The sequence below is a fragment of the Pollachius pollachius genome, assembly GCF_949987615.1.
Source record: "Pollachius pollachius genome assembly, chromosome: 3".
NCBI classification, from domain to species: domain Eukaryota; kingdom Metazoa; phylum Chordata; class Actinopteri; order Gadiformes; family Gadidae; genus Pollachius; species Pollachius pollachius.
The window spans coordinates 10,504,410-10,525,580 of record NC_136936.1 but is presented as its reverse complement, the minus strand read 5'-3'; the positions used below and the strand labels follow the sequence as shown (position 1 = coordinate 10,525,580).

The window sequence follows — 21,171 nt, the reverse complement described above, 5'->3', positions numbered from 1 at the left end:
TTAATATTTGTTCTATATTATGCTGATTGATCAAGTTAGTGTCAGTTATGGTTATGGAATATAGAATATCAATAACCATGTTTAATTATATTGGTAAAATATTAGTTGAAGGGGATTAACCTGTGGTTTGGTGTTGGTCAAGGGGTACACAAGACATACTGACAGGGCTGTGCTGGTCCATAAGAACAGAGAGGCTGGGCAAAACTGTGGCAAATGACCAATTCTAATAATATCCAATAATATTTTTAAGTCATCGTTACCAATTTATCCAAAAGGTTTTGTCATTTGTGGTACCTATTCATTCTCGTATGTAAATGTGTATATATTAAGCTCTGTTTTCATATGTATCCATATTCATTGGTGTGTTTTACTCATCTTTTTCGGTTGGGTCCGAGGCCATCTGTGAGAGTATAACGTCTACCTCTGTCTATATATTTAGTTTTTATGTTTATTTAGATTTTGTGTTTTCTAGTTCCAGACCTAGGTCTAGACCTTTCTCTAGGTCTCCGGGTGCGTCCTCGTGGAAACCTGAGCGTTGCCTCATGGTTCAGTCCTCCGGCACCATGCCTTGGACCAGACCCCAGGTGGAGCCCCACGACAGCGTGGACCAATACCCCGCCGACCACCACCACTACGAGGGCTCCCTGTTCCCCACCTCCACCCTGGTCCCCGTCACCGTCATCTGCATCCTCATCTTCGTGGTGGGCGTGGCGGGCAACACCATGACCATCCTCATCATCCAGCGCTTCAAGGACATGAAGACCACCACCAACCTGTACCTGTCCAGCATGGCCGTGTCCGACCTGCTCATCTTCCTCTGCCTGCCCTTCGACCTCTACCGCCTCTGGAAGTACGTGCCCTGGCTGTTCGGCGAGACGGTGTGCCGGCTGTACCACTACATCAACGAGGGCTGCACCTACGCCACCATCCTGCACATCACGGCTCTCAGCGTGGAGCGCTACATCGCCATCAGCTTCCCGCTGCACTCCAAGGCGCTGGTGACGCGCCGCCGGGCGCAGTACGTCATCCTGGCCCTCTGGGGCTTCGCGCTGGTGTCGGCCGCGCCCACGCTCCTCCTGGTGGGCGTGGAGTACGACAACGCCTCGCACCCCGACCTGAGCACCGGCCAGTGCAAGCACACGGACTGGGCCATCGTGTCGGGCCAGCTGCACATCATGCTGTGGGTGTCCACCACCTACTTCTTCTGCCCCATGCTGTGCCTGCTCTTCCTCTACGGCTCCATCGGCTGCAAGCTGTGGAAGAGCCGCATGGAGATGCAGGGGCCCTGCGCCCTGGCCCGCGAGAGGGTCCACCGGCAGACCGTCAAGATCCTGGGTGAGCGGAGAGGGGGTTGTGGACGATGGAACACGGTTTGCCGAGTATGGGTTAGCTGCCCTTAGAGCCAGATTGATCATCGGCGTGCGTGTCCAACAGCGTCATGTGACGTGCATCTCTGAAAGGGTGCAGCTCCGTGCAGAAATAGTGTCTGGTCGGCGCCAGCACAGCAGCGTTGCTGTAAAACGGTGACAGCACATGCCACGGCTTGGAGTGTGGGTTACCCACGCACTTCACTAACGGCACAACACAGTGTCTTCAAATTCCACTTATCACCTTAAACATTGATACACTACTAACCCTACTCATAAACCAACACCTGAACCATTAAACCCTTGATCCTATCTCTATTCCTAATGCCTGACTTCTTCATTCACTTATTTATGCAATGCTATTAAGCTAATTAAGTAAACTAATTTAAATGTAAAATAAATACTTCTGGTTGAACACGTCACTGTCTCAGTGTCTTAACCAACCCACTTAAATAGCCTACCAAGGTTCATCACCATAGAAACAAGCCCATGTGGGAACCAGAGAAATGTTGTGTAACTATTCCATGGTAAAAAAAATATTTTATATATATATATATATATAATATATAATATAATTAAACTAACCCAACTTTATCCACCGTCAGTAAACTGCTTGAGGCAGTTGGCGGAGAAGGGTTCAGATGTGACGTCTACTTCCACGATGCTTCCTCGTTTAGTCCTGTTCCTCTGTAGTCGGGGATGATGGAGCGACGCCAGGCTTGTTTGGAAGGCGCTTCGCGTCTGACGGCTCTGATTCCTTCCTGATGAAGGAAGATGTCATTCCCGGCCGCAGCAGCACAGGCAGATTGTCATCATTGGATGGCTCCGCCAGCCCGAGCAGAAACCACAGTTTAAAAGGCCGTAACCACACTAATCCGTCTTGTCCAAATATGTCATGTCGGCGTGCTTCGATTAATCCTGTTCATTAGGGGGCCGCCGGAGTCCATGTCGCGGGCCCCGCTGCCTTTTTTTTGTTCATGTTTGTCGGCTCCCTAATTGGATTGTCATCGAAAGCCATCATAAATCAGAGCTAATGGAAGTGTGCATAGCCCCAGGGAACCGCCGCGTTTTTTTTTATTCTGTGTGGTGCCACCCGTCTGCGGGGGGGGTCTTTAATTCAAGCTTTTCCCACAAGCGTGAAACGTTGTGATGGCAATTCTGTCGTCCAGGAAGCCATTGTGAATCCTAGTCAGTGAGGACTTTTTTAATTAACTAATTAATTATTCATCAGATTTGCATCGAGTTGTAGGTGACATTTTAAGCCTCTTCCCGCCTCTTGCCTCGTGTTAATAACATTGCCAAGGCCCAGAATCCCGGGAAATATGCCACAGGGACGGGAGCTGGGGTGTAATAATAGTGTAATTTCTCCCCCTCCTGTGCGCTACAGTGGTGGTGGTGCTGTCCTTCATCATATGCTGGCTGCCCTACCACATCGGCCGGAACCTGTTTGCCCAGGTGGACGACTACCACACCGCCAAGCTGAGTCAGGACTTCAACGTGGCGTCCATGGTGCTGTGCTACCTCAGTGCCTCCATCAACCCGGTGCTCTACAACCTCATGTCACGCAAATACCGCGCCGCCGCCCATCGACTCTTCCTGCTCCACCGTCGCCCGCGGCGTCGAGAGCTCTGCGGCCAGCCGCAGCTCAGCGTCATCGACGACATCACCACCCTCCACGAGACGCTGACCGGCGTCTGAGAAGAGATTGCGGTTCATTTGAAACGGCTGCTTGTTGGTGGGAAGGCGCTCATCGGTTTTAGAATAGTCTAACGGAGGGGTGTCCGTTTTCTCCAAATAAGGGCATGGCGGTTCCGCTTGCCGAAACGTCAAAGGTTTACATATCTAAAAAGAGTTCAAAGTTGATTGTGTTTATTGTTTAATGCATAGTGTAGTTAGCGATAGGTATATATGATTGATTCAGCTTCGTCATCAATTGTACTCGTGTTTGAAAAGTATGACTAGCATTTTGTAGCCTACTCGCAAAGTCATAAAACAAAAACCGTAGGCCTACTGCAAAAAATATTTGTATAACATAGGCCTACTTGCCAAAGGTTTGTTTCGAAATTAAAAAATAAGGACATTTGCTTCTGGTACTTTATGGACTAGTTCTAAATACTCCTATGTTAGTTTGTAGCTTATATTCTGGCCACAGTAAGCCTTTTGTGAGACTATTTCACGATTAAAGATTAACAATTGATTATTTACTATCGTTTGAGAGTAAGAAATTCCCTTTGTTCATTTAGAGCAAATATATCCGTTTCATTAGGTTTGAATGTATTTATAATTGCCCATGTGTCTGTTGTACCAAATATTCCCTACTTCACGCTTTAATAGCTACAACAACGGGGCCCCTTTCACAAATGAAAGGTGCTTTGTTTAAATTGCCTGATTACTTTTTCTGTGTGGCTGTAATCGTATTCTGGTGTTCAATTAGTAGCGTGGTTATCAATTGTATTGCTGAAGTGTTTGGTTCTCATTTGTCTTGAGGGATATGAGAGGAAATATATTAACTGTTTCATTTATGTTGCCTCGGCTAGAACACTCTAGCTGTGGATTTACAATTTGGGGTTTGTGTGTGTCTGTGTGTGTGTGTGTGTGTGTGTGTGTGTGTGTGTGTGTGTGTGTGTGTGTGTGTGTGTGTGTGTGTGTCGCTAGTGTGTGCATGAGCGTGTTTGTTTTTCGTGAGGCTATTGTAGCCTATATGTGTGTGTACACATTTGTGCATATTATGTGTGTTTCATTGTGGGTTCCCCCCATCTCTCCAGATAACTCCCATTAGGCAAAACAGATTTGAATGAACACAAGGTAAACTCTGTGTCTATGCAGGTCTGATTCCAGGACCACCTGAGCCCTGCGGTTGTTTGGGTGCATACGTGCTTGCCCATGGATCTAATCGGACGCCAATATTACATTACCTGCCTTGATCCCTGCAGGACGCGTCTCTGCATCACCATATATTCAAAGTAATTGTGGCACTAAGCACATTTCAGGGACATCAGGAGAGATTGCCTATGCCAAGCGGGACGGCTCTGCATGGACGTTATTACATTCTCTGCTACAAGAGACCATTCTCCTCACCTGAACAAGGCCCTCTTAATGTTTTCCCCAGTTTAAAGGTGCTGTAGGTAAGATTCAAGAGCAGTCATTTGAGGATAATTAGTTTGAAAAGGCCTAGCTATCTATTGGCTGTCCATGACGCGCTGTGAGAATATCCGCTTCGGGTGGACCTCGCCTCACTCTGTATGAGATTGATTTTAGAACATTCCCGGCTAATTTCTAACCAATCAGGACATCTCTTCCCTGATTAGCTTGGGGATCCATCTTGCATGTCAATCACAGGTTTGTGAATGCAACACATCCCAATGACGTGTAATGAAAGGGCAATGAAATGTAGGGAGGGAGAGAGCTCTCTCTACAACTCTCAACTCTTACCTACAGCATCTTTAAATACGCAAAAGAGCAATTTTTGTACTGTCTTGTGCCAAACCTAACATTTGATTGTCTTCATCCAAGTGGGTGAATCGCAGATGAGTCTTCATCTCCCGATCGTGTCACTTGCGTGTTGTCCTCCCATATGTTACACCGTCGGAATGGAGGCTGGGACACAGCACGACTCACCCTGCCTCTAGCGTCGGCACATCGCTGTGTCTCCTGTTGTGAAGCTAGGATTGGATAAACAAACTAGTAGACCGTGCAATGAAGTCTGACATCAAATCTTCTGTTCTCTTGACGCTTTTCAGCATCCGGCACAGTGACATGTACAAACCCTTCTTCTGCGGCTCTTAGTCAAGCACAAACACTATCAATAAACCAAACTCACCGATCAGTCACCAATATCAAAAACTCCCTGACCTCTCTCGCTTTGCAGGCTATTTGATATTTTATGCAGGTTACACTGGTTTTCTTTTGATTGAAAATTTATGCACAATTGTTTTGTTTTTATTGTTGATTGGTGTATATTTATGCAGTGCATTCTCTGTATGTTTCTTAAAATCCGCAATAGGTTCATTCAAATGGGGAAATGATGCATACCCAGCAGTCCAGATGAATTAAGATGGGGTGGCCTAGAGTGTCACAGCATAAAAAAATAACTAAAGTCACTCAGGGTGGCCAATCATTTGTTTGCGGGGATATGTGCCTCCCCAGAGCCCCTACAGATACGGCCCTGCTACCCCGGCGAAAACATCAGCCCTGTTGAGTCCCTTTTGCTATGTTTTATATCTCTGTTTCTTTGAATCCATCCTTATATAAATGAATAGTCAATGCAAGATGAATGTGTGCATGTAAGCCTATAGATAGTTTGGTTGGGTAAGTTGTAATATTTGTATGTGACGTTACATTTTATGTATATTTCATTTTAATAGGAGTGACAGACAATACATATAAATATTAAGTTACTAAGCAATTAAATAAATCTTAACCTTTAACATAATATGGACTTCAGTAGGGCAGCATTCGTTTGCGTTCCCTTTCTTTTTTGAAGTGCATTCAAGTCGTAAGTCATTAGACCTAATCTACATAGGCCAACTGTCTTGAGTGAAGTAGCATATGCTGTAAGATAAAGACAACATTTAAACGTAATATTTATTTTTGTTTTAATTGGTGTTGTGAGACGAGACAACATATTTTGCAGGTTCTGCATGTTTAATGCCTGAAAATGAGTGTGTTGGATTTATTTTCACCAGAAGGGAGAGCCAAATTTTAACGTTGAGCACGTTCAAAATACATACGCCTTCTTTATTTATTTATTATTTATAGCACATTACACGTACATACTATTTTACGTTTAATTGTTTCTTTTCAAAATTGAGTAACCCTGTGAAAGGTTTTCTAGAGAGGTCAATGCCTCTTCTATTGTTATCTAATGAAAATATAAAAACTTTTTGAGTTCTGCTTTTGCTTTGTGATTATGTTACAAAATAAAATGACCTATTTATTTTACAGCTAATAAAGTTCACGTTATGTAGGTTTGGTTTTAATGGTTGCTTTACTCAATGAATAAGCACTTTAATGATTTAAAAGCAAACAATAATTATTATAATTAACTGCAGTCCTAATTGATTAATTAATCAATTACAGCTGCAATTAACGTCATGTCAAAAGAAGAGGCTCTGAGGAGTCGCGTGGGACTTTCTCCGAGTTGAAACTTTCAGCGCGCGTCCCCGCGGCATGCTGCGCGGCGACGCGGTTCTCCACTCCTCCAAGCAGTCTTGGAGCCGTTTGGCTCCAAACATCCAAACAGACCAGCCCCCCGTCTTAACCTACCACTCCGTCTGGCTCAGAGCAGGGACTTTAACTCCAAGTTGAACTCCTTCCAAAAGAATCACCATAACCACTTCGTCTCCCCAGGATGGAGGTATGTAGCCTTGTCTACCTGTTGTTGTATTCCTTAAAAGTCTTACAACGATCCTTAAGTGTTTCCTTTGCGCTTTTCTACGTTTATTTACAGCTGAAACAATGCACCATGTTAGTGGCTGGCTGCTAGCAACATATGTCAACAAACAATGGAGTTACCACTGGTCACACAAGGCGGAGCACATCACAGAATGGTTCTGCTATGAGCTGTTATTGTAATTGATGGGCAGCGGGTGGTTTATGTCTGCTGTCATCGTTGCACTTCAGTGCGAGTGAGAGGAAATTTAAATGACGGCCCATCTGTCATCCGAACCGCTCCACACACACACACACACACCATCAATCAAACCCTTTAGTTTACATCGTGGATAGTCGTTTAAAGGGAAGGTGAAAGGATGCAGCCTTGCTTTGAAAAATTATTTTTATTTACAGTAATCAAAATAATAATTATAATAATAGGTATATTAATATTAATTCATTTTAGTTGCATATCGCAGGTAGGCCATGCCGAGTCACCACTCAAACGTCATGATATAAAAATACAAATTACCAGAGCAAAAGAGAAAGAAAAGATCAATAAGAGGTTACATTTAAGCATTTAAAAGCATAGGAAATAATAGGCAGAAAGAGGGAAAGATAAGACAGAGAGTAGAAAACAGTCAGAGACTGTTGATCAACTTGATATCGACTTAAGTGAAGGGTAAATCTTTGACAGCCAAAACCAATGTGCTGATTCGAGACATGTGTGTGTTTCTGCATGACTCGAGGTTAGAGTTGCAGAACATACTTCACCCTGTAACTTTCAAACGAGTCTCCAGCCACTCGTGTGTCACGTGGGGAGAGAAGGAGGAGGAATGTCAATTTTTCCGTGACTTTATTTTGAAGTGAGCCAAGGCGCGTATTATGAGGTTATACATAAGCAGTGGTGGACCTTATTACACATGCATCCCTGTTTCAGAGAAGGGCCCAAACTCAAACTATTTGAGCACATATGTGTTTATGTCTGTGTGTTAATAGAAACCCAAGAACCGGCAGACAATCGGTTCAGCCTGGGCACCTTGTAGACAGGTTTGTCTATTGTGTGTGTGTGTGTGTGTGTGTGTGTGTGTGTGTGTGTGTGTGTGTGTGTGTGTGTGTGTGTGTGTGTGTGCGTGCGTGCGTGCGTGCGTGCGTGCGTGCGTGCGTGCGTGCGTGCGTGCGTGCGTGCGTGTGTGTGTGTGTGTGTGTGAGAGAGAGAGAGAGAGAGTGAGACATGGCAAAGAGAGAGAGAGAGAAATATAGATATACATAACATGTATATATAGAGAGAGCAAGAGAGAGAGAGAGAGAGAGAGAGAGGGGCAGAGAGCGAGAGAGAGAGGGTGTGTCCATGGTTAGACACATTTCAATAAAACCGCTTTGTAAAACCATATAGTGGAAGCAGAGGGTGGCAAAAGTCTGAGCCATATGGTATACAGATTGATTGATTATGTAATGCACGGCTAGGAAACTCTGACACCACTGCGTAGTAATGACCTGTTGTTTTCCTGCTCTCGGCCTGCCACACATCGTTACTATTGCTGTCATAGGTGTTGGAATATAACCTGGTGTAGGCCTACAGTAAAGGGGGGGAAAGTGCAGTGACCATTTCAGATTGCAACCTCAGAAATGCAACATACATCTTGTGATCGAGTTCCCCGCATTGTTCTATAACCTACCTGAACGGTGCATTAGGCACTAATCACTAAGTAATGCACCTTTCAGGTAGGCTCCTGTAGGCTTACTGTATAGGTGACCTACCTGTACTGTCATACAGGCTAAAGTGGCTCATTAGCATTGGGTTGAATGGTTTCAAGTTAATGTCTCTTGCCCACACAAGCCATGAGGCCGGACACTAAGCCCTCTCAGCGTTCTCTACGGTCTCTACGGTTGGTTCGTTTGGGCAGGATAGTTTCTTGTGTTTGGGCTGTTTGAGTCCCAGCCGAAAGGTTCTGTTTTCAAACCACAATGTCCACAGTGAGCAAGATGCCCCCTAATCCCTATCTGCTCATAAATGGCATTTATCAAAACCATTTCACTGTAAGTCTTTTACAGTAAAAGCATCTGCTCAAACCACTAAATAGTAAATAGTCCTTGTTAGGTTGATCACTCTGTGGCTGTTCTACTGCATGTTGGGTTTATCTGCTGCCTTCCAGCCGCGTCGTCCTGCTTCCAGAGATGAAAGTCGTGCCACGTCAAATGCTGCTTCCTGTGAGGGATAGTGCCCGGTACAGGCCGATAGAGAGCCTGTGGGACAGAGAGATAAAGTGTGAACTGGACAGGGGGAGAGTGTGTGGGACACGGAGATAGACAGGGTGTTGTGATCTTAAGACAAACATTGTTGTCTGAACGTGTTGTATTGGCTGCTGTTTTGAGCGATGTGTACAACCGCTCCTAAACATTGAGTACAGAATACACACATTTTAAAGGGAGCAATCTTTGCAATTTGGTCACTGTTACTAAAATAAGAACATTTATGAAATATAAAGTGTAAAATCCTACGTTTATACAAGTCTCCGCGTACCAGTATGTGAATGTTCTAGTTTGCTCCGAACTCACGTCATGTTCTCATGCCATGTTTTCTTGAAGAAGTGAACAACTATTCTGTCTGGCTGCTAAGGTTGTTGTTAGGGGGTCAACATGGAGAACTTTAAACATTAGAAGGTGACTTTAAAACAGGTCTGCTGAAGTTACATTCTTACTGAAACTCACCTTTGCCCTTTGACGCGAGACCCGAGGCTCTTCTGTAACTCACAGTCCGATCAATAGGTGGATCAATAGGTAATAGGTTTTACTAAACAGAACCCAAAGCTAACTGTTGAACATGATTTCAGGTGGCCAAAATACTAAAAACCTTTCCAACATTTTCATATCTCAAACTCTCAAAATGTATGTCAAATGATATTTAGTTCTCCATTAAACCTTTTTTAATAATCTACTCAAAATGTCTTGCTGAGACTGCCAGGGTATTGTCTAAGAAATGCACACCTCAAGTGCTTCAAGCGCCACGGTAGACATATTTTTCATATTAAAATACTATTAAGCAACAATTTTAAAGCTAGGGTAGGCAATTTATTTCGTTTTTTTATATTTCATTCGTCATATTTGTTTTAATTATCTTTATATCAAATGATCTGTTTGATTGTTCTCATGATTTTTCTAACAGATTATCCTGTGGTGTGGGTTATGTTAAGATTGTATTTTACTTTCCCAAACCTGATCGGGGCCATAGAGGCAACTGCATCTCTCGCTGGTTTCTCGAAGTTGCCTACCCTTTTTTTTTATACATTTAATTACTTAATAATCTTCCTCCTAAATTAAAGTAAAAAAAATTCTGAGTAGTGTTTCTGATCCAAGTGTGTTGTTAATGATGTTGTTAAAAGCCTGCAAAAAGTTGTGGTCAGTGAATGGTCAGTACATTCCAGTCTTTGATATTTTCGTTTGTTGAACATTTTCTTTATTAAATTATTTTAAGACTCCAAACATGACGCAGCGAATCGTAGCCGAGACTCACAAATGATCTGTTTTATTGGATCCTAAAGAGAGTACTCCACCCACCAAATAAACACACGCACAGACGCTCCAACACATACACTCATACACACACCAAATAAACACTCACACACACACACACACACACTCAGTTCTCCCCAGACAGAATGCCAGGGAAGCAAGTGGAAAATTTGATTTTCGGATTAACTTCAATCAAAAACATCACATCATGGTTTCCTGAAGACGCCGTGTGAGGGTTTCAAACAAGTGCAGCATAGAGCCTAGCACCTGTAGCCCACCCCCTTTATTCACCCCCAGGGCCTCACTCCATAGCCTACCCTCAGGGTCCAACCCTGAGGTGAACCCCCTGTAGCCTAGCCCCCTGGAGCTCCTGGCTTAGTGACCATATCCCCAGAGCTCTTGTGGGACTTCTTATGGCTAGCTCCACTAAATGAAGGGCCACACAACCAGAGCAATATGCTGAGATTATCAATATCTTATTCAATGTTTATTTTATTTTATTCATTCATTTGTTCCTATCTTTCATTTGTATTGCTGTGTAAAAAAATATATACTTGAAAAATATCGTATATACAATTATATAAATGTATACACAATGTCTACTTTCTTAAAACATAGATCACTGCAGGGCTTGTTACAGCACTGACTATAACAGCACTAGCTAACCCTAGCACTAGTGCACGACACCATGCACTATCGGACCATAGCCACCGCTAACCAACATGGTAAGCTAGTGTTGTCTGACCAAGGCACTAGCTCACTGCGTCTTTAACCAAACAACTGCGGTGCTAGCGCTCGTGGTGAAGCTGTAACAGGCGGTTACCGGTCATTTCTCAAAGACGTGTCGGAGGGTGTGAGGTCAACATCACGTTCAACAGCTCTGTGATAGATTACACAGCCTGGTGCTCCTCCTCCAGCTGCCCATTTGATCCCCAGTGGTGTCATGTGCTAATAGGTTGATATGAGGCCGGGACAAAGACACTCTAAAATTACTAACTACACAAGAGCAACATCTACAGCAGTGGTGGTTATTCTTTTGACTATGTTTTGCTTTAATTCCATGCCTGTTAAAGTGCCCCTGAATGTGAATGTACATAAACCACTTTCTGTCCATGCTGCAGGGCCTCAGTTAAATATTTATATTTAACCATAGTTTTATTGTTTCATGGAAAAGACAAATGACCATTTGAGTGTAATCCTCTGTATGTTATACCCCTGTGAATCACTAGTACATGTACTGTTTACCCACTGTATATTGATCAGAGCTGTTGACATCTTTTTACATCTGTACACAGCCTCTATTAACAGAGACATATGGAACAATTATATACACACATTCATCTAATAAATGTAATACATTTGACCTGACTGAGTGACTTCCAAGAGAGGCTGACAACAACAAAAACATCACTCTGGTTGGAACCACGGTATTGGAATCACAACGTCTCCTCCCAACAACAAGAGCAGGATTTGTAATTATGATATCAGGTGCTTGTGACTTGACGCACAACTATTGCCTAAAAGCTTAGCATAGAAGCGGGTTAGGGACCAAGCCATTCCAAGCCAGCCAGCCAGTCGTTGAGAGGTTCCTGGAATTTATTGAGTTGTGTTTTATGATCATTTAATAACCATGAAGAATTTTACACAATATTGATATGTTTATCACCAATACTTCACATTTACTGTTTAGCACACTTTTACCCACAATTGATTTGTAGCATTTGTAATTCACCTACTGCACATTAACAATATGTGCATGTACAGCACATACTGTATATGTATATGCATGAGTGTATGCTACACATGTAAAGCATGTGTACTGTATTGTGTATACTTCACATGTTTACATAGGAGCCATCTTCCTGGTTCTCAGTCGCTGGTGCAGACAGCCCCAGATGTTCTTCAGGCTAAACCAAGGAGGATGTCAGTCCCTGGTTGGCTGTGTGTAGATCTGGTTGTCTCTCTTTAGCTCCAGGGTGAATGCTTGAGTAGAGGAGCACCCAGGAGGTCCCTCTGTCTGCCTCCAGGCCGGTTCCCAGGCCTGTAGCCCCAGAAATAGAGCCCTGCCTCTCCCCTCCCTGCCCTGGAATCCACCCCCACCCCCTCACACACCCCTGGGGTCCCAGTCGTGTCTTTCACGAACATAACTGGTACCCAGGCCTGGTTTCACTCAAAACATCTGCTGTGGGACTCTGTAGAGATGCATCGAGCCCTGGTGCCTGTTTTGGGAAAGCTGTCCCGTATACTGCTGTTATCTCATGTTGTCTTTACTTATCCTGTCTCATCTCATCTCATCTCTACTTATTCAATCTTATTTTATCTCATCACATCCCATCTTAACATTCATCTTAATCCATTTTATTTTATTAGATCTTATAGTGAGCCGCACTAAGATTTACAACAGAACAAAACAAACATTTTCCCATGCTATATCATCTGTTAACGTCCTATAGTAATAAACAGTGTTACTAGATTGCACCATCTTCACCGTCTTAAATATACCCAAAGGCCCAAGTTGTGCTTTCATTGAAAGAGCCATTTCCATCAATTCTAGTTTCACTATGTAGGTCCATTCTTTTTGAGTCTGTTCGAAGGTTATGTGAACGAAAGCATTGTTGCTCACACTTCCTTACATTCTGTCTCCAAATATACATGACCTTTAAGTTTTAAACCAAATAATGATTGCTCTACACTTAATAATTGGCAAGCAGGGGTTTTGTGTGCATGTGTGTTTGTGTACACGTGCGTGTGCATGCGTATGTGTGTGTATGTTTGTGTGTGTGGCACACAGTCCTTAGTCATCGGGAGAAAAGGAAGCAGGTTTATGTTTCGCTGACCTCCAGTTTGTGAGAGTTGATTCCTGACCAGAAAGAGCTTCCTCCATAGGCTCAGGTCCAGGGCCCCTGTCCAGCCTGCCCTGGTTTCAAGGGAACAGGAAAGCGTTAAACAATTAGACGCTTCAGCAAATAACGGCTGGGTGGTCCCTCGGGCGAATTCACCATAGTAGATCGGAGGAGATATGCTTCTGAAACATTGTTTGTTCTCACATCTTTCCATGTCTACAAGGACATATGTGGACGTCTTTACACCCTGGAGCTACTTAAATCATACAAATAATAAATACATAGAAATACTCCACCCACAAACACCGTATTTGCTATGTGCAGGCTGTATACTACAGTGCACATGCTACACGTCATTTGATCTCAGTGGTGGAGAGAGAGAAAGAGAGCGACAGAGAGAGAGAGAGACGGAGAGAGAGAGAGAAAGAGAGCGAGAGGGAGAGTCAGAGACAGAGAGAGAGAGCCAGCAGCAAAGAGGGCGTTTGCAGTAAAACATGTTTGGAGCAGAACTCCAGAAATGTTGGAGCTGTTGAATGTTGTCATACTTTAGGGTGGAGGCGAGAGAGAGGGGTTGAGGTCATCATGGCAGTGTTGGGGGGGGGGGGAGGGGGGTCTGTGATTAAAATGTGGAATGCCTTGAGTTTGGTGGTAATATCTGTGGAGTGCGGTGGTTCCCATGCTCTGGAGATGAAGTCCTGCAGCAGCAGCAGCAGGACTTCAAAAAATCAAATTATATGTTCATAATCCAAGATATAGAAATATTCTCTTACTGTATATCTTGGTCAAACGATAGACATTTCTACAGTCTGTCTGTGTTCACAGACTGTGGGAAAGTCTAAAACCCAACCAGACCCTTCGGAAACAGGCTTGCTATCAGCTCTGGTGCTGAGATGGCGAGTGAGCTAATGGTCATAGGAGAGGAGGGAGGAGGTGGGAGGAGAGGAGAGGAGAGGAGGAATGAGAGGATGGAGGAGAAAGGTAGTGAGAGGAGAGATGGGAGGAGGGAGGAGATGGGAGGGGGAGGGGAGGGGGGAATTGGTGAGAGAAGACGATGGAGAGGAGAGATGGGATGGAGGAAAGGAGGGGGAAGGAGGTGAGTAAGAGGAAAAGAGGAGAGGAGTGAGGAGAAGAGAAGGGAAGAGAAAAGATACCGGAGGAGAGGACAGATGGCAGGAGGAACGAGGATGGTAGAGAGGAGGGGTGTGATGAGGGGTGGCAAAAGAGAAGAGGTGGGGAGGAGGAGAGGGACGAGGTGGAGAGAGGAGAAGAGTGGAGATGGTAGGACAGGGAAGAGCAGGAAAGGAAAGGAGAGAGGAAGGATAGAGAAGTTGGGAGGAGGTAGAATAAAAGGAAAAAAAGAAGCAGGGATAGCGGTCGTAGGGAGGAGAGGAGGGAGGTGTTCCTGGGAACAAGAGGGGAGAGTGAGGGGTCAGGGGGTGATAACAGTGATAAGGACACGCCACCTCTCCCCGGGTTCGGACGGTTAGCAGCTGTGTTAGCATTGGGGGTGGAGGACATCCGGTACCATATCTTCATCTTCTTTGTGTTTTTTTGTGGGGCGGCGACAGTTCCCCAGATGTCTGTGCTCTCCACATTACCATGTTGGGTATATTTCACAATCCCACACTCCATTTCCAGGCGAGATAGGGAAGTGAAAGACTTTCACTTTTGTGGTTTAAAAACATGAACGTATTTGTGGTGGTACTAGAGAGCGGTTGAATTAGGATGAGGGTTAAGGCCAGGGTTGAGTCTTTATGATGACTCCTTCAAACAATGCAGTACATTGTCAAATGCGTAAATCCTGAATTATGTTATAGCGTGAAGACTCATGGGAATTGTAGTTGTTGCATGCTGGATTTAGGTTCAAACAGAACAGAGATGTAGAACGATACTATGGAGACTATAGTCGAACAGAAACTACAGTAAAAGAGTCTAGAACAGAGTTAGGAACAGAATAAACTATAGTTGAACAAAGACTAGCACAGAGTCTAGAACAGAAGTGACTATAGTAAAACAGAGACTAGAACAGAGTCTAGAACAGAAGAAACTATAGTGGAACAGAGACTAGAGAAGAGTCTAGAACATAAAAAACGGTAGGGGAACAGAGACTTGAATAGAGGATAGAAGAAAGGCTTTATTGGGAGTAGGAGTTTTAAAACAAACAAGAGTTTTTAAATTCTAGTGAAACATTCATTTCTGTTTTACAGGAAGGTTCTCCATTCAAGTCTGTGGCGGAGCTGGCGGGAAGGTTCCGAGGTCATACCATAGCATCACCGACCTCCAACGAGGAAGTACGCTCCTCCATTATTCCTCCGATGACCAATGTGTTGTTATATCAAAGCATTTAGAGAATCTAATGTCCTATAATACTTAATGCAAGTTGATGAGACTAATTTGTTGCACATTCTAAATAAGTATTACTTATATTATATTCCGGTAGTTTTTGATTTTGGTTATAAAGTGCGGTTCTAGAGTTTGGTTTCTGGTTGTGTTATATAGTACTATATCTTCTGGTTGCGTTATAGATTGTGGTAACTATCTCCTGGTAGTGTTAAAGTGTCTAACTACTTTCTGGTTGTGTTATACTGTTGGACTAATTCCTGGTTGTCTTATAGAGTGTGCCACCTGGTTATTTTATAGAGTATGCTAACTCCTGATTGTGTTATAGATTGTGGTATCTACTTCCTGGTTGTGTTATAGAGTTTGTAACTACCTCCTTGTAGTGTTAGTGTATAACTACTTCCTGGTTGTGTTATAGAGTGTGTAACTACTTCCTGGTTATGTTGTTGAATTTGTAACAATTTCCTAGTTGTGTGGTAGGGAGGATAACTACTGCCTTGTTGAGTTATAGTGTTTAACTACTGCCTCGTTGTGTAATAGTGTTTAACTACTGCCTTGTTGTGTAATAGTGTTAACTACTGCCTTGTTGTGTAATAGTGTTTAACTACTGCCTCGTTGAGTTACAGTGTTTAACTACTGCCTTGTTGTGTAATAGTGTTAACTACTGCCTTGTTGTGTAATAGTGTTTAACTACTGCCTCGTTGAGTTATAGTGTTTAACTACTGCCTCATTGAGTTATAGTGTTTAATTTCTGCCTTGATGTGTTATAGCGTTAACTATTTCCTTGATGTGTTAAAGAGGATTCATCTAAGGAAACTACCATGCGCTCTGAAGCTGAGCAGCCCGAGAGATGAGAAAGAGGGGGAGTCCCAGGTATGTTGGGTTAAATAACATGACCCCAAACTATACTATGATATATTACAATACAGTATAAATCAAGACACTCTCTGTTCCTTGTGTTTATGCAGAAACCTGTGATTCTGTTGCCGAAACCTTTTAAAGTGAAGATAAAAAACAACTCAATCATTGAAAAACTGCAGGTGAGTGAGGCAATCAGGGTTTGATTGCTTGATCAGGGTGATTGGGAGTGTTGCAGTGTATCCATGTCACCCTCTAATAACCCTTATGTCTGAGTAAACAACATGAATATGTTAAAAAATAAAGTCTGAGAAAATTGTTTCGAATTTAGAATGAGTTGTAAAAAAAACAAAAACAGTATCATTATTTTCATGGCCACAATAACAAATTTGGATAGATATAAGATTTTATTATCGCCCGACAGGATATAAGTGCTTTTATTAATTCCATTATGTTAATGGAGCAAAATGACGGTATACCTTCAATGGTCCAATGGCAACCACACACACACACACACACACGCACACACACACACACACACACACACACACACACACAGCGGAGTCTACCTCTGAGCTAACCCGCACTACAGGTCAACTCCCCCCACTACTGTATCCGGGCCAGGGCATTTACATCTTCGTGTAGATACCGTCTCTTAACCTAATGGTGTTCCAAAATGTCTCTAACCCTTTAAAGTAAACATTTAAACCTAAAGCAAACTTTTACCTGTTTGCCATAGGAACCAACCGTACCTGCTTTCAGATAAACAGAATTGATTGGATGACCGTGGGAAAATGGTAGTTCCAAAACATTAGCCTTGCATTAACATGTATGAAAAACGTTTAAAAATTAACACCCTCTTTTTATCATATCTCAGATGCTGAGCATAAGGTAATGTTTCTTCAAAGTTCAAACTACTGACAAAAATGTGCATTTCTACATTTAATTAAAACACAAAAACCAAGCTACCTCAATTATAATTACAATTATAATCATTATAATCGTATAATGTCTTACAATCACATCAACATAGCCATTCAAACAGAGTATACAAAACTTTAATAAAAATCGCTTCAAAACAAACACAGAGAGGCGGCTTTAGCGACCCTGCTGTCATCTGCTGGTGTAATAGTGTCTGCACTGTGGACTGCGCTGTGCTAGGGGGCGGGGTTCTTCCCTGATAGCGGGACAATCTGCTCAGAATGACGGGTTTAATGGGATCAGGACCCGCTGATCCCCTGGAGGGATGGTAGCTCTCACCAAGCTTTATTTAACCAGTCGTTCAGCGGGCAGCCATGGGACAGAAAGGCTGCCGTTTTTCACTCTTCTTCTTCTCCCCAGTGCAGGTAGGAGGGGGGCCGATTATGAAACTTTGCCATGAGATTGGCAAAGGAAATTTGATAAGGTGTTGCTCGGTAGAGAGGGACTGTGTGTTGTCAAAGTAGCTGTGAGGGCCATAGGGGGTTTGTATGTGGGTAACCAGCGTTCAGGAGCGGCAATAATCTCTGTGACGCAGACTAAACGGTTTAATGCGCATAGCTTTTAAAATAGATTCAGCTCGTGTTGATTTAGATATTTTACTTTCTTCAAAAAGGTTTTACAAAAACCTTAGTTTTTGCAAAACACATTTGGACTATATTTCCAGAAAAAATCAATCAGTTAAATAATGGTAGACCTATGATTAAAATAAATGTCCCTACATACATAGCTATCGGCTAATTTATGGTTTTATAGTTACATAGAAACAAGTAACATTGTATAGGCCTACATATATGTTTTGGTCTGATTTACTTTAATTTTAATTTAAACTCAAACTGTATTTATATTACTGTCCAATACTTTCTGCTGTGAGCTGGGAACAAGTTTCCCATCAGTCATAAATTAAGTTCCAACTCTAAGTCGATGGATCAAAGTCAAGTTTCCAGAATATTCTCACAGTCAGTTCTCTGTCTCTCTGTATGACAACTGTACCATCTCTCCTTCTCCATCCAGGCCAACCTCGCCCTGTCCCCCAGCTCTCTGTTTCCCTTACCGCAGACCCCCGAGGTTAAGCTCCGGACGGCCTGCGCCCCCTCGTCCCCTGCCCCAGTCCCCTGTTCCCCCAGTACCCCCCACAGCACACCCCTATCGCCACATATCCGCCAGTCCAGCGAGGAGGAGGAGGCGGTTTGCTTCGAGTCCCCGCCCGAGGGGACCCCTCTCCCCAGCTTCAACAAGGTAGGACCTCGGCTAAGCCTCCAGGCTAGCAGACGGGTTGAAACAGGTCCAGAGGCCGAGTCGACTCACTTTCCTTTTGTAAAGCCCTTCATCACAGTTTCAAAGGGCTTAAGATCCCTGTGGAAAAAACAACAAATGATGTGTCTCAGAGTGATATATTTAGACCACCGTCTCCAAAAAAACATTGATAAGATATAAAGACCCAAGGATGACATAGTTTCAAAGTATTCTGAAGTGAATTGAACATCTTGATGATTTGATAGATCTGTTCAATGACATAGCATTATACCACGCCACAATATCCTGTGCCTGGATTTACTATTACTATTTAGTCCTTCCGCAAAAGCGAATCACAGTGAGTTCAGATACGTCAATATATGCCAATAAGGAGCAGGGAAGGAGATACCTAGGTTGACTGCAGACAAGCGGGCAGAACCCAGTACCTTTCAGCTGGACGTCAAACAGCCTAACCACTGCTGCAACACCCTGCCCCCACTTCCTAGAAATCAACCCGCTATAGTTTCTCGAGCAGTGTTTGCTGTTGGCTGTACTCAGGCTGTGAGCAAGAACAACCCACAGGAAGTGGAGCAGTGGAGTTGTCACACCATGGGGGTTGCTACGGTGACGGTTTCGGGGCGCCCTAGCGATTGCTCCCGTGCCCCCTCCCTTTCTCCGTTTGTTTCGTATATTTTAATTGACTAATTAAGGGCGCCACCAGAGGGCACCCCCAACGCATTTGCCGCCCTAGGCGATCGCCTAGGTCGCCCATGCCGAGCGCCGGCCCTGGTGACATCACACGCCGCCGTGTCCAGGGACACGTGTGGCCCAGCGGGGGGGCCCTGCCTCTCTGAATAGCTGAAGATTATCGGGCAGAGGAAGAGGCAGCCACTCTACCGAGCGCTAAAGGCGCTAAAATGGGTGTTGGGAGATCGATCAATAATCCTGTTAGCCTTGTTAGCCTACAGGCAGGTAGCCTCGTTCTGCTCCACAGAACCATCACTGGACACTGACCATTACTCACTGTTCCCTGTGGCCCACCAGAAAAATGACAACAATTCAGGGTTGAGTTTAAATTAGTTTCTTATGTTATTCTGACAGCCTTGTTTTGGCATGTTTGCGACAACATATATAAAGAATGGAAACCAATGCTATTACCAATAATATATATTTTGCAACGTACACAGTAATGCACGTTGACTATAAATTCAACGTAAGATATGCAAAAAGTTTACACTGACGTAGTTACGTCCTTTATTAAGTAGCAAATACAATTTAAAATTATCCAGTGCTCTTGTTGCCAAGTAACATAAACGTTTTGTGTTTGTAGACGTGTGAATATTTACACAAATATATAAACTACAAACTTAGTGTTCACTAACCAGCCATTTGATATCTTGAAAGTTGTCAGTATGTAGTTAGGGACCATTTTTGATGAAGTTATAATAATAATTATAATTTTCCTTCTGGTTCACACAGACACGTGCACGCCTGTCCGTCAAGAGGCGCCCGCCCACCAGACGCCACCGCCAGTCCCTGGGAGAGGAGGGGGCGGGCGGGAACGGCCTGACTCCATGGCCACCGGAGCCGGCCAGCCCTGGACCGGAGCAGGACGCGGGGGGGGAGGCGTTGAAACGCATGTCACAGGACCCTACCACTCCTCTGAACCAATCAGAACGCAGGGAGGAGAACCACGCACAGACAGTTGGTGATGAAGACACGGCTGAAAACGCTGAAGGTCGTGAGGCAGATCTGGCAACCCTGGGGGGTTCGGATGCTTTGGAGGATGAACGGCGACCCACTGCCTCTGTTGGCATTTGCAGTGCTGCGGGCAAGGAGGAAATTACTACCAAGAATGCATTGCAAGAGGAGGAACGGGAGACGGCCTAGACTGCATAGCTGTTTCCATGCAGCAAAGGAACAGAAAATACATCAGGGTTAATAAGTTATTCGATAGTTCCGAGATCAGTACACAGATGACAGAACTACAGATTACAATATTCAAAGAGCATCGAGTATCATCAGGCAAAACTATTTGTTGAAAAACTAAAATATTGGTTTAAGTGTGTGCTTGAAAGCATTAGGTTTTGATGAATTTGCCCTGAGATTAAACTCTTATTGCCTTTGTCTCCATCTACCGGTCTTGTTGGGAACTAGTTTTTTGGGAATACAATCGTGGGAAATTACACGGAATCCCGTCAGTCGTATCGAACATTTCCGAGAAACGTCGGTTCTTTTTCGACGAGTTATGATACAACACATTTAGACTTTACTCGAACCAGACATTATTATACCTATTTAAGTCTTGAACACCAGAATTGATAAAAAAAATTATTGTTTATAACCATTTAAAGTAATTTAATAAAAGTTGACAATTTTCTCCAATATCAAAGATTTATACATGTGTGTGATCGGAGCCATATAAAACAGAAATGAAAAAAACATCGCAACTTCTCGCTTTTCCTGTAAAATTAGCACAATGAGTATGTGAAGTTCGTTGAAATGATTTCTTGTACTGTCGGTAAGAGGGTATTGCTACATGAGGATGACATTCATTTGCAAGGGAAATGAATGCGCGCACGCACACACACACACACACACACACATACACACGCAAATAAGAACATAGCGTTTTGCTTATTTGTGTTGAACCGTCCAAATAA

At 43.6% G+C, this 21,171-nt stretch overlaps 2 protein-coding genes across 2 annotated transcripts; both read left to right on the top strand.

Annotated features, from left to right (window-relative positions):
• Positions 1-563: 563 nt before the first annotated feature.
• Positions 564-3,065, top strand: mlnr (motilin receptor; the record flags this gene model as incomplete). The annotated part of the gene is made up of 2 exons (XM_079732421.1): positions 564-1,335; positions 2,755-3,065. 2 exons carry the CDS (start codon positions 564-566, stop codon positions 3,063-3,065), a joined length of 1,083 nt encoding a protein of 360 aa, XP_079588547.1.
• A 3,551-nt stretch (positions 3,066-6,616) lies between these two features.
• LOC307073973 (capZ-interacting protein) lies at positions 6,617-20,819 on the top strand. The gene is made up of 6 exons (XM_079733945.1): positions 6,617-6,723; positions 15,304-15,387; positions 16,235-16,309; positions 16,405-16,476; positions 18,287-18,511; positions 19,988-20,819. The coding sequence occupies exons 1-6, from the start codon at positions 6,718-6,720 to the stop codon at positions 20,396-20,398; spliced, it is 873 nt and encodes a 290-aa protein (XP_079590071.1). The 5' UTR covers positions 6,617-6,717; the 3' UTR covers positions 20,399-20,819.
• Positions 20,820-21,171: the final 352 nt, after the last annotated feature.

Bases quoted from the DNA above. Each gene is read 5' to 3' on its own strand.
- LOC307073973 (XM_079733945.1), top strand. The intron at 15,388-16,234 runs GTACGCTCCTCC...GATGTGTTAAAG, and splicing joins CACCGACCTCCAACGAGGAA to AGGATTCATCTAAGGAAACT. The intron at 16,310-16,404 runs GTATGTTGGGTT...GTGTTTATGCAG, and splicing joins AGAAAGAGGGGGAGTCCCAG to AAACCTGTGATTCTGTTGCC.